Here is a 13,761-nt window from a genome sequence, read left to right on the forward strand (position 1 = left end):
ATACAGAATAATATATACATAGGTATCTTTATTATTCTAGTACTACTTTTTTCTTCTGCACAGTCTTTAAGAATCTTGGAGTTGTCATTCTCTGTGGACCAAGTCTCTACCTTGTCCAGCATCTTGTAGCTGAAAACTATCAACACCAGCTTCTGGGAGGGTTAAAAACCTCATGCCGGGTTGTTGGTCAGTGTGTCCTCATCAGGTCTCCTACTCCTCCTCCCAAGTAGTTTTAAGATTGACTTAAGTGCTGAAAGAAGTAAATACGGTGACAGGCTTTCAAAATGAGCATCGTTCCCCATTTCCTTGGCACTCGTATGGATGATCGTATAAATAATAGATTAGTTCATGCTGAGCTAATGACCAGTCCGATCCCAGTGGTACTGTATCTAAAGGGATTGGGGTCCCTGCCCACAAGCTTTTTAACAATTAGAGAATTGGCTATTTGGAAGTGATTGGTAATTTTCCGTTCCTAGTCTAAAAAAGGGCATGTTGTAGATGTTTTTCTGAGGATCCTCTCTTGGGAATTCCTCAAAGTTTGGGGCGTGAGCAGCTGCTCACTACCTTGTCAAACACAGCTTGAGACGAATGGGACATAATTTGATAAAAGATGATGTCTGCTTCCTTGGGCAGAGCTATATTGGTAATCCAAAATATTATGCTAATGAGAGAAGAGGGACTCTGACACTACATTTAGATCCAGGCTTGACCTGCCAGAAGCCCAGGACTGCTCAGATTTGAACTACTGATTTGGCCCCATGTCCAGTGGGACTGTTGTTTCTTTCCGCTTGTAGAAAGCGGTTTTGCCCAAGCAGCAATAAATACAGCTGAGAGTGAGCCAGAATTTGCAAAGTTCGGCTGATCGGTGTATTTACTGAACTAACCTAAATATTATGTTCACTTTAAATATCTTGATATGTAACTGTTAAAAAAAAAAGTCTCTAAAGAATAATCTCCTGCTTTTTTCTCAGTTTCTGTTTCTCAGTTAATTAGTACTCTTTGAGTATTATATGCTCTCAGCTGAATAAAAGCCGATGATGATTGAAAGAAAACCTATTTATAGAAAAGAGCTGAACTGCAAGGTATGTATTACAAAAATGCTGCAGAAAAACTGAGCATAAGCCAAACATCTTTTATTCAATGTTTTTAAAAGGCAGAGCTATGGATTTTTTTTCCCCAAATACTGATTGGTAGGGTACCTGGGATTTTCTTGGATCACACATTCTACTTGGAGGGTTATAATGTGTGTGGAAAATGATGAGAGGAAAGGGGTTGATGATGTGTGGGTATATATGCTGGCACAACGTGATGCCAGGTTTCACTACAAGCATGAGTTTGGGAGGACGTCGTTAATAATGAGGGGCAAAGCTACGTGCCGGTTGTGCAGATCATTTCAAACCCATACTGACTGACCTCATCTATTTTGTGTGGTTTGTATTTGCTGCCTTGTTTGTGAATGAATTTTAGAGAATTTGAAGTTACTGTTCGTATTCCCTTGTGCGCGTGTGTGGAACTGTACAGGGCCACAAAGAACTTGAAGGAACAAAATAAGCAATATGCAAAAAAAATCTGTTCCTGCAGCAAAATTCTTAGGGTACTGAAACACTCTTGTAATGTCTAATAATGTGCACTTGGCAAGCCAATATTTACATTTACAGCTTTTCAGGATTAAGAGGCATGGATTTATTGAGGCTACTTCTAACTCCCGCTATCAGCAGATGGTGTGTTTCCCCATCGTACATCTCTGGCTAAACAAGAGTGCTGAACACCTGTGGCAGCCCGGGAGTTCTTGCTTTCCATACAACTTGTCGAAAAGTTTCAGTATCTGATCCTGAAGGAGATTTCCAGGGCTTGGTAATTTCAGATGTTGAAAGCCCTTTTTGAATTTTTAATTTTTTTTTTTTTTTTTTTCCTCTTCTTACTTTCCTTGGTACATGGGATTCTGGCTATTTTTAGCTAGTGAAGAGGTGAAGCCTGGGCAGGGCAATTTGATGCAAAATTAGCTGTTTGATGCAAAATCAGCTGTTTGAACCTCACCAGAGATGCAGACCTTTTAAAAGGGTCCAGTCAGGTGACGTTGTACTGAGTCTCCAGCACATACAAATCATATTGGTTTTGCGTGTAAATGGATGTGATAAAACCAAACCTCAAAGAGTTTAAATAAGCTTAGAGATAAGCCTTTGGAAGTTAAGTAGTACAGTATGAAAATTGCCTACTTATACAGAATCACAGGGGTTGGAAAAGTGCTCTGGAGATCACCTAGTCCACCCCCACCCAGAGCAGGTTCACCTACAGCAGATTGCACAGGACTATGTCCTGGTGAGTTCCGAATATCTCCAGAGAAGGAGACTCCACAACCTCTCTGGGCAGCTTGTTCCAGCGCTCTGCCACCCTCAAAGTAAAGAAGTTCCTCCTCATGTTTAGGTGGAACTTCCTATGACCAAGTTTGTGCCCGTTACCTCTCGTCTTGTCACTGAGCACCACTGAAAAAAGCCTGGCCCCATCCTCCTGGCCCCCACCCCTTCGGTATTCATAGGCATTGATAAGATCCCCCCTCAGTCTTCTGTTCTCCAGACTAAAAAGACCCAAGTCCCTTTCCTCATAAGAATGATGTTCCAGTCCCCTAATCATCTTCGTAGCCCTTTGCTGTACCCTCTCCAGCAGCTCCCTGTCCTCCTTGAACCGGGGAGCCCAGAACTGGACCCAGTACTCCAGACGCGGCCTCACCAGGGCAGAGTGGAAGGGGAGGATAACCTCCCTCACCCTGCTAGCCACACTCTTCTGGATGCACCCCAGGGTGCCATTGGCCTTCTTGGCCCCAAGGGCACATTGCTGGCTCATGGTCATCCTGTCCCCCCCGCAGGACTCCCAGGTCCCTTTCCACAGAGCTGCTCTCCAGCAGGTCAGCCCCTAACCTGTACTGATGCCTGGGGTTATTCCGCCCCAGGTGCGGTACCCTACACTTGCCTTCGTTGAATTTCGCCTAACATTGAATACGCCTAATGACGTATTCTTGATCACACAGAGTTCGGTGGTTTTGGGTTGTCTTCTTCCCAGGATCTCTGCCTTGTTGTGTACAGAAGGAATAGTACTTACCTAATGAGCAGCTTTTTTTTGGTTGTTTCTTCCCCCTTATTACTTTTCATTGTGTAACCCTGTGCCGTACTATCTACCATTCAGATCAGGACTTGAGGATGAAGTTATTATTTTCCTCTTTGGCATTTCTGTAGGACTCATCACTACAATATTTCAGTGCTTCAGATGTTAATTGATTTTCATAATACCCTACTGAGATGGGGAATTATTATTAACCAGGGAAATAGAGCACAAGGAGATTGAGGTCAGAAGTACTGCTCAGTTTGAATGCCAGGTTTGAGGCACCTGTGACCCGGTTTATTTTTATTTTTTTTTAGTATTCACATAAAACTTTTGAATTCCTTTAATTGCAACTGTGAGTAATTCTGCATTTCTCCATATTGAGTCAACAGCTGTAACAGAGGCAGCTGTATAGTAAGGAAAACTGAGGTGACCACTTGTGGAATTTTTTGCGTAAGTGATGTGCCTGGTTTCAGTAAGAACTTTTGGGCAGAAGTGGGGTAAGGATCTGAGTCTTAACACAGCATTGAGATGTTATGACCCAAGACATTTTTCTTTCTTTGTTAACATTCTTCTGGCTCATACCATACTTATCCTCCAATTCTTGTGACAAAGGAAGCAAGGCTTTACCTACAGGAGTCTCTTCTACTCCCTAACCGTAATTCATCACCAGAATGGGTACGCTCGGGACAACAAATGCGCAGAGGTTCTTTCTGGAGGGTCTGTGAAATGTTCTTAATTTAAAAATCGTTCCTGATGTACATGCATAAAACTTGCCCTATATTTCTTCATTTTGAATGCCTATGTACCCTTCATTTTCCTTTAACTTTTATTTAATAGAAACAGTTTTCTGTTCTCTTCTGTGTTTATGTCAGTCTGCCTTCTGGCATCAAATGTCCACATGCAGCAGCATCTTAATAGTTTAAAATGGGAGTAAAGTCAAGGAGTTAGTATCCCTGTACAGATGCTTCACAGTTGCAGAAGTTTAGCTGTTTTAAAAGTGAGACGACTCAAAGTAGAGAGCTTGTTCAGTAGGATGTCAGCTGTCGTATAGTTGACATATGAAGATAATTCTTTTCCTGAGTACAATATTGTTTCTCTGAGTTGGCAGCACAGAAGTGATTATTAGAAGTGAGCAAGATCATTAAAACTCTGAATGCTTTGATAGCCATCTCACCTTAGCTGCTTTTCATAAGGAATTAACTAATCATGACTTTCAGAAGAATAAAAATCCTCTGAAAACCTGAATTAGGATAACCATAAACTCATCTGCTGTGCTGCTCCCGAGAACAGCGCTATCAACAAATTCTAGCTGGAAAAAGATGGAAATTTAACCAAAATATTTTTTAGATGTTTTAAGAAGTAATTCTACACTGATCTTCACTCCAGACTCATTTCTTGTTTCTCTTAGATTATGGGTTTATTGTATTTCAGATGGATGTTGTCTTTTGAGGAGGAGTCTTTCAGCTTACATTTTATTTTGGGTCCATTTAATTGTTTTCCTCTAGTTTTTTAGAAGCATCTGTTTTTAGTAATGCTGAATGAAGATTCTGCTTCAGGCTCCTTTTAACTCAGTAAAAGTAAATTTGTATTTGAGCCATTACAAAAATATTTTTTGGTCCTACCTTGAACATCTACCTTGTCAACTGCTATGTGCTCAGTTATATGTTGGCCTCTCGGTTCAAGAAAAGACAGAAATAGAGGGAAGTCAAACACGGTCTCCCTGCTTGACAGAAAAGCGATGTATGTGCTGGATGTGGGGGCCTTCCCGTAACTTTCTTTAAAATGCCCGGATCTTTTCAAATTTGTGCTGAAGAATTAACGTAACAGATTTTTATAACAGGCTGGGTAACTGTGCTGTACTGGTAGATCTTAAACGCTGTTTAAGGCATTTCCTCAAAAAATAACTGAGTTGTCAGATCAGTCTGGGAGGAATTATTTATCCTCTCTTGTGTTTGAAAGCCGTGTAAATGAAAATACGCATTAAAGAAGTCTGATTAGAGAACTGCTTATTATTAAATTTTTATTATTATTCTGTGTTTTGTTGCGTATGATTTAGACTGGTGTGGTTAGTTTTAGTCGCTTGTAGTTGCACGATGCTTACGTATCCTGAAAAACATGGTGGTAACCTGGTGAAAGCACAAAAGTGTATTTATTTTCTCCAGTGGTACCAGTTAGCCTAATAAAAACATCACCTCTCTTTGTAAGCTTTCCTTTTCTTAGCACATAACAATGTGCCTGGTATTTTACAAAATACGGATCGTGTTACTGTCTTGTCCTAAAGATGTTATTGTCCAGCAAAGGGAAAGCCACAGTTGAGATTTCTGAAACTTAGGACATCGCAAATGGAGAAATTAATGATGGCAAAGATTCAGAGAAGCTGTGAACTTCAGGGAGAGATTTGAGAGAGAAGGAAGAGGCAGACTTCGATGTGCAAGAACTGGAAGATTGTGCTGAGTGCAGAGAGGGGTGTGGAGGGAAGTTGAAGCCATAGTTTAATATGGAGCGTTGAGAGAATCAAAGGAAATGAGAGGACAGACGAGAATAGAAGAACATGAGATTTAAAAAACCCTCACAATTTTTTTTTTTTTAACTTATCTGTGATACTCAACTGAGTGCTGTTAGAAAACATTTAAAATTAAAGCAACGCTTATGCTTCTTGTGACTATAGCTGTTTTCTTAGCTGCCATTGAAATGAATGGAGAAATACAATGGTGGGGTTTCATCTCTGAGGTAGCCCGACGTAGCCCAGGGTGATGTCTTAGTGCGTATTGGTTATGGATGGGCCCAAAAGGAAGCCATAGCCGGGAATAGCTGTGGACTTCTGGCTAAGCCCCCCACCCCGGCAGCTGGTATGGCGTAGTCTCACCATAGCGGCTTTATGACATTAGGAAACCACCTAAATTTGGGAGATTACCTGGTTGCTGACTCCAGCAGGTGTAAAGAAGCTTTTTTATGGAGAGTCCTGGATTACAAACTGCAATCTGAGGGTTTAGAAGCTTTTCTATAACAGAGATATTTTGTTTTCAAGGTAAAAGTATTTATAAAGAATTTATTTTTGAAGTCACAGGTGAGGATTCTGTTGGTTTTTCCTTTAGGATTACAAAGGTAATAGAGAGAAGCACCGTTTGATATTTACCAACCTAAAGGTACTATCTTACGCTGAGGGTAACTGGAACCTGAAGATAATTGATTAACTACTGTAGTTGCAGCTTTCACGTTTTGATAGCACTTCCTCAAAGACACAGTGGTGTTTCTCAGGTCTGATTGCAACAATTGCCATCTTTTTATAGAAATGCAGAATCGAAAGCGATTGCTTCTTTATCTACAGAGCTAGGTATGTCTAGGGAACAACTCAGTTGCCTCAACGTGGGCATTTGGTGTCATTTTAGCTGTCTCTGGATATGCAGATCATCCACATGGAGCTTGCAGAGATGATGCAGCACTTGCAGCAGACTTGTAGCCTTCTGCAGGAGCGGCTGCTTACCAGCCAAGATCATCTTTGGGCTGCTAAAATGGCATTGGACACCCATGTTTAGGCACCTGAGCTCATCCCATTGACATGCTGGTCGATGTTAAAATGTAATTGAATTGGAGGTGATAGCGGGGAAAGAGACGGGGTTTATCTGAAAGTCTAACATTTTCTGGTACTTCTTCTGGTTTTGTTTTAAAAAGACCGCTTAATGGTAAACTTTGAACATCTCGAAGTAATAGCTCTAATTTGTAATTAACACTGTTTTTATAGTAGATTGATATGCATTTTAAATTAGTACCTCCAAGCTTACGAGAGAGAGACAGTCTTAATTTTCTTTTCTTTTTTCCTCCCAGAGAAATACAGTAAGCACATGTTCTGTGGTAAAAAGGCACCTACAATTAAATAACTAGTCATTTCCTATGAGTTTTAAACTTGAACTCTAAGCCTGAAGGACAGAAAACATGCCATGCTGCTCTTGTTAAACTGTCAAATTATTACTGCATATGAGACTAGAGGATTTTCAGTTTCTTCTCAAAGCATTTTTGGAGGATGAGTCAGTAAAGCAGTTATCTAACGTATCCATGTTGACTGCACATAGAATTTTATATTCTGTTATGTTTAATTACACTGTTACCAGGCTAATGCTTCGGGATTTTTCTCTCTTTTTTTACAGGATTCTGCTCAAGAGAGCGTCATTACACGAGATATTCATCGTACATTTCCAGCACATGATTATTTCAAAGATACAGAAGGAGACGGTCAGGAATCTCTATACAAAATCTGTAAGGTACAGTCAGTACTCTGAATTTTAGTGTGTTCCATATTTTGCTATGACTGTATTTTGCCCTGCTAACCCTGTTCTGATCCAAGTCACTAATCGATAAGATTTTAAAGCTTTATTTAGATCGCATGTGGAGAGTGCAGTGTTTCTGCAGTACTGGATATCCTGAAGTACTTTTTATAACCTTGCATTTCTTATCTCCTAAGATGCATATGAGAAGAGCGAGGCTCAAGCTGGCTTTACTCATGGGTAGTTTGATAGCAGAGGTCTGCTTCAGCAGAAGCACGGTGTCATAGGACTTTTTTTGCTCTGCTGGTAGAGAGCTTTGCAGAGGGAGAGAAACCCTCAGAGCAAGCTCTGGTGTGAGGTTAAGCAAGCATGTTTCTAGACAATTATCTAGAGAACAAGTTAGCTGACCTTTCCACAAGCAGTGTGTGTGTATAGCTTTTCACTCATAGCTCTCAGATCAAAGAAAAATCTAATTTTTTTGCAATTTGCACGTAGGGAAGTTGAGGTACTAAATGAACAGATTTGTCCAGCTTCTACAGATAGACTTCTGTTGCTCAGGATTGATCCCGAAGGTAGAGTATTGCAGCTAGATAGGGAGTTCTCTGGCTGTCAGCTGCAGATTTTATTGTGTTTCTGGCAGGCGGTTTTCGATTTACTTTTTTTTTTCTACATGTAGAATAAATGACTGCCTTAGACAAAGCCATCTCCACTTCCCTTCCTTTTCCTTGTTTACTCTGTTTCCACCTCCAGTTGATTAATAGACAGAAATGATGGAGTTGTCATAACAAGCAGAAAAGAGTGTCCTGCCTTTGGGGTATAATGATACGTATTCCTGTTCTCCGGATAAATTCTATGGTGATACAGACTCCTATTCAAACAATAATTTGGACGACTGTTAAATATAGCTGCTTAGGTTACATATATTGAAGTTCATTGTCATGAATAATTCACAGTAAAAATAAGTAAAAAATAAAGGAGCAGAGAGAACTTTGAACCAATTATATTGATTTCTCACTAATCTTGGAGGGCTCTAGATGGCTACAAGAAAACCGTTCCTGTGCCAATCTTTGAAAAGAGTAACTGGGACAATGCAGGTAATTGCGGGCTTGTCATTTTGGTATCAGTTAAGTGAAAAATGATGGAATAGCATTCAGCTTATTACGTATTAAATGTGAGAAGTATATTATAATGAATGCTTACGAGTTTAATGAAAATAGATCTTGACAAGCTAATACAAAAAAAATGAAAATACAGGTTTCGTTGGTGAAGGTAATTTTATCGAAATTCTGTAGATCGTGTAGTCTGCCATGCAAACAATCTATAAATGCTGGACATGAACAAGATACACATTAAAGAGTTAAAAACTGGCTGGCTAGCAGGTTACTAAACATCAGCACTGAATAAATATATTTCAGACAAGGTGTCATGAAGATCACTTGTTCATTCCGTGTACTCTGGTTAGTGACCTGAAAGAAAACGGAAAAATCATTTCTGATAAAGATCTATTGATGACACAGAGAAAAAGGGAATGATAAATGATAGGCGTTAAAGGATGTATAGATTGCTGAATCTCGTGTAGGAATAGAATGACTTGAGTAGCTCAGTGTTTTACAGCTGCTGCAGCTGCTTTTGCTTACTGTGTCCAGAATTAAAGACGACTACTTCTACATTGGAAAGAATCTGTAGAAGTTCCATGAGGATGATGAAAGGATTTGGGAACATACTTTGGAAAGAAAAACTCTTTTTCATGAATGAGGATCTCAGTCTATTTTGCTTAATAAAGAGAAGATAAAGGAATGAATCTGTCTGAACTAGAAGTGACTTAGAGGAATTATCTGTCTAGCAGGCAACTTCACAGAGGCAGAGATCTCAGACCTTCCCGGGTTTTCTCTAGTAAAAGTGAAGAATTCTGCTTGTCTTCCAAAGCTGGGAGCCTTCCCTGCTCTCAGAGCCTCTACTGCTCCTCCAGAGAAAGTTGCTGCGGATGTTGGTCCTCTTTTCTTGAAGGAGCGAGATCAGAGGCCGGTCAGTGTGTACACCAAGTGGAGGACTGCTTTTCCCGTGAAGCGTTTTCTGTTTATCTACAGTTGAATGACCTCTGCCACTTTGCCACTTTCTCTTGATATAAACACGTTCCACATAGCATCTTTGCAGTCAGCTTTTAATTTACTGCTCCGAACAGCTTTGTCTCATCAGCAGTCTTCGTTGCTGTGCTATTTTTATGTGTTCTGTGTGATTTGTGACTATTTTCAACAGCATCAGCCCTAGCACTGTTACTCACAGTAAGGTTCTGTGAGTGACCTCACCTTCATTCTGTGGGTGAGAACTGACTGTGCATTCCTACCTTTTGCTTTCTATCCTTTAATCAATTATTTGAGTGCATAAGAGGATCTTCTGGGGCAGCTTAGTTCCCTAAAAAGCCTTTGGGAAGGGGTCTTGTTGAAGGTTTTTTAAAAATCCCTGTAGACTCTCTTGACTGCCTCATTCTTTTCTGTGCTCATGCATTCAAAGAAGGATTTGGGAAGCATTGCTTCCTGGTAGAACAGCCATATCCAATCTTCGACACTGAATTATTCATAAGTTTACTGATGTTATTCTTGATAGTTTCTACCTAGTTGCCAGTGCTGAGATCAGACGCAACTGCTGTGTAGATTTCTAGGCAGCAACTTTTCCTTCATCCTTGCACTGTTTTCTTAAATAGCTATGGCTCTGTTCCACAGATGACCCGTCTATGGCCGGGTCTGACTGGACCTTGTGTTTATGACTGATGTGGTGAGTTTTAGAGAAATATTCTTAAAAGCTCATCAATTTGTTTATAAACTTGTCATTCCGTTGGGAAAAAAAATTAATAATCTGTTTCAGTTCCGTTTCTTGATCTCTTCATCAGAACAGTAGGAAATCAGGAAAGATGGCAACTTCTTCAGTTGCAGAACATTCATGTGACAAAGTGTCTGAAATAAACTTTAAGGCTGGCAATGGTGATAAGGAATGAAGAGTTCCAGATTCTAGATTGGAGATTTCACTTGAGGACTTCGCATAAGCTAGATTTGCCCAGAGCAAACGTCTTTGGGAAAATAGTTCTGTTTCCTGCACACTTACTGTTTAAATACTGTGAGAATTCTAGCTCTATTTAAAGAGCTCATTCTCTGCGTTACAATGCAGAACAGAATAGTACTCTCGACCTACTTCCATGCGTGCATATGTAGTTAACAGCTCGATGCTCCAGGGAATCAAAGCACTTGGCAGAAACCGTTCTCTCAACTGTTTGGAGTGTACGCAGTGCAGAATTTAACGCGAGATGTGTTTTCTCTAATTCTTCTGATTAAAGTAACTCCTATTCGACAAACAAGAACTGTGACTTTAAGAGGAGCAAGGGGGTCTGTTGCAGGGAAATCAATCAGGTTAGCTAGGTGAGTAATCTTACTGGGCAAACTGGAAAAATAGACACAGCATTTCCTTGGTTTTCTGAAAACGGTTGAATTACTTTTCAGAGATACAAGGTTGATGTTAGTGTTTTCCAGTGAAAAAGGCGTTGTGGAAGGATAGGAGTCATTTGTATCGTGACGTATTTTTTTACTAAATACTTATCTCCTCGGTTGATCAAATTTGTAGTTTTTTCCTAATCCCAGTCATGCTTGCCTGAAGGTTTTTTGAGCAGGATCAGTGTGATAGCTGGTTTATCGTGAAATGAAACACTCCATTTTAGTTGTCGTTCCAACGTCTGTCTGTTTGTTGGTACCCACATTAGTAGAGGGAATAATAAACAGTTTTTCCAGCAAAGCTAATACTGAGTGGGCTCCAATATGGGCTTTTTGGCTTTCTTTGCTGTATAACTTTGCTGTATAACTCAAATGTCTTTGAGTTGCTCTTTTGTGACCAGTAGCTTCTATACCATGATAAGCTGTGAATGATGGATTACTCTTTGATTACTCTTTGGCTCATCCTTCAGCATGGCAGAACTGCTGCTTAGTTGCTGTCCTGTAAGCTGATTGTCCAACTTTCATCCTTTTTTTACATTTTCATTTCCATTTCATTGCGGCATCTTTGTTTCAGATGATCACCACTTCTCAGCGTGCATGTATTCTTCCACATTTTTCAATCCTTAGTATCTCCTCAAATTCACAAACGGGAAGTTTCAGTGTTTGTCCACTTTGGTTTAATTATTTGTCAGAGAGCAGATCTCTCTCCCTTATAGGACTCTATTTGCCAATTTTAGAATAAACATAGGAGCATAAACAGAATCAGTTAAGAATTATTTTTCATCTATTTTTAGTTGTTTATTTTCTTCGCTCCTGGGTTGAAGAACAATTTTAGTAAATATTGTTGTCTTGCTTCGTGCAAAGGATTTTTAATGTTGTCTTGTCTTCCATTTACATATTAATAAGGTTCCTTCTCTGTGCATCTGTGCTCAGCAAGGAAGCAGTAGTACTGTTCTTGTGTATGGGGTTTCTCCTGAGACTGTACTAGCGAAAAGGTCAGGATTGTGAATCTTGCTGGAAAGAGAGTAAAGGCTTTAGTGTGTTCGGAGGTCTGCGTGAATAAACGTGAAGATTTCTTCATTCTCTCAGCCCTTACAGCTCTGGAGGAGGCATATTGTATAACACACATGTGCCTCTGCCTGATACTCAATAAATGAGTAACTGATTTCTAAAAATACAGTTTTCGGTTAACACAGAAACTCCTTGTATAATGTGATACATCCTAAATGCTGCAGCGATAGGAATATTAGTATTTTCAGACTGTTAGCCTTATCATAAATTTAGGTATGGAGTTTTAAATTATACTATCAGTAAAATTATGCAGCAACCAAGCATGTCATTAAATAACTTGTTGGGTGAGAAGTCTGCATCAAAGTATGGATGTTTTCTTGAGACAGTCTCTTTTTCAGACACCGTGTAAGTCTTTTAACTCTACTAAAACGGACTTCAGCACAGAGCTATGTCTGTATCAAACATTGAGTAGATTCTGTAGATCATGTCTATCGTTTTGGTAACGACACAAAGGTAAGCAATGAGAGCGAATCGGGCTTGTACTTCTCCCAAAAAACCTGTGCATTCAGCTCCTGTTACATTTCCCTTTTTCCTGGGACACTGATGCGGGATATCTCGCATGACTGTTAACAAGCATCGTGCCAGTGTGCCTGTCGCTTTTTCACAGAGGTGAGTGTTTCCTGTGCCAGAAAACGTTATTACTGACAGGAGAGATACCGTTATTGCAGATGAGAGATGGAGGTCTGTAGAGCTTCTGCTCATACTTTTTCCTCTGCATTGCTGTGAAGTGGGCAGGATGAAAGCTCTGGAAATGCAAGACCTTTGTATGAGGCAGACACTAGAGAAATATTTTTCATGAGTTCTCTTTAGTTTCTAATGTAATTGTAATGTTTGGTTTGTAATGCCATTGAGTTACTATGGTAAAGGCGAATTGGCGACGTGATTGTAAGCTGGTATTTGCTAGTTAGTGTTTTGTATTTTGTTGTTTTAAGTACATTTGAACCTTCAGCAAGTATAAGCAATCATTTTCATGCTTATGAGGATGCAAAATGATGAAAAACATTTCATTCTGGAATTCAAGACATACTCTCTACTCTTCCTGTCTTAAAAGTGCTGGGACTCGGACACAGTAGTTGCAGAAATCCCAAATCTGAGGTTTTAAATTCAAATCAGCAACCTTTCCATTTGTCTTTTAAATGCTACTTACTTGGAATTTTTCTGTCTACAGAAGATTCTGATCTTGGGAGATTTTCCTCCATTAATTATTTTAGAGGAGAATTTCTGTCCATTCTGGATTCTTCATTCAGTTCCCCAACATGCAGGCGGTTCTCTGTCATTGACTTGATTTGAGGAGACACTGTTGCTTCCAAAGTGTTCACTTGCTAATGATGTTGTACTAATAACTGCATAGTAGTTCTTCTCTTCAGAAGACAGAGAACTATTAAAAAGACGTTTTAATTCTGAGAGATCTTCATTTAGTTAAAATGAATGAAAGTAGGCTTCAAGTCAGAATCTTCATTAAGTCCCATTTATGAGACAGAGAATATTTAAAATCTCAGTTACTGGAGTATTGTGATTGGAGCTTCCCCAAGAGCTTAAGAAAATAATAAGGTAAAAGACTACAACATTGTCGCAGGTTGTTGTGGGGAAAAATCCCATTCTCTTGAAATTACGAAGTTACAATGACTGCGAAGGTAAGAGGGGATTTGGGATTTTGCTTTGTTTTCATATTTCATGCGGAAAGACAAAGTTAATGCTCCTCAGTCTCTTAAAAGGATAAATCTTAAATAATTACTCTTGGATCTTTTGTTAATAATATGATATTATGGTGGTATCTGTAGGCAGCATCCTTATTTTTGAGGCTGTTTTGGTTAATTACATCCTATTTCAGCAATATCAAGTCCCACAGG

The 13,761-nt window shown here is 39.6% G+C and overlaps 1 protein-coding gene across 3 annotated transcripts in view; it reads left to right on the top strand.

Annotated features, from left to right (window-relative positions):
* The window catches only part of RABGAP1L (RAB GTPase activating protein 1 like), a 261,343-nt gene that overhangs the window by 131,717 nt on the left and 115,865 nt on the right, over positions 1–13,761 (top strand). For all 3 annotated transcript variants that reach the window (XM_059822057.1, XM_059822058.1, XM_059822059.1), the window contains exon 15: positions 7,245–7,358. In XM_059822057.1, the coding sequence (XP_059678040.1) occupies positions 7,245–7,358 (114 nt within the window). The remainder of the gene's footprint in view (positions 1–7,244; positions 7,359–13,761) is intronic.

This window comes from Gavia stellata, chromosome 10 (genome assembly GCF_030936135.1).
Source record: "Gavia stellata isolate bGavSte3 chromosome 10, bGavSte3.hap2, whole genome shotgun sequence".
NCBI lineage: Eukaryota > Metazoa > Chordata > Aves > Gaviiformes > Gaviidae > Gavia > Gavia stellata.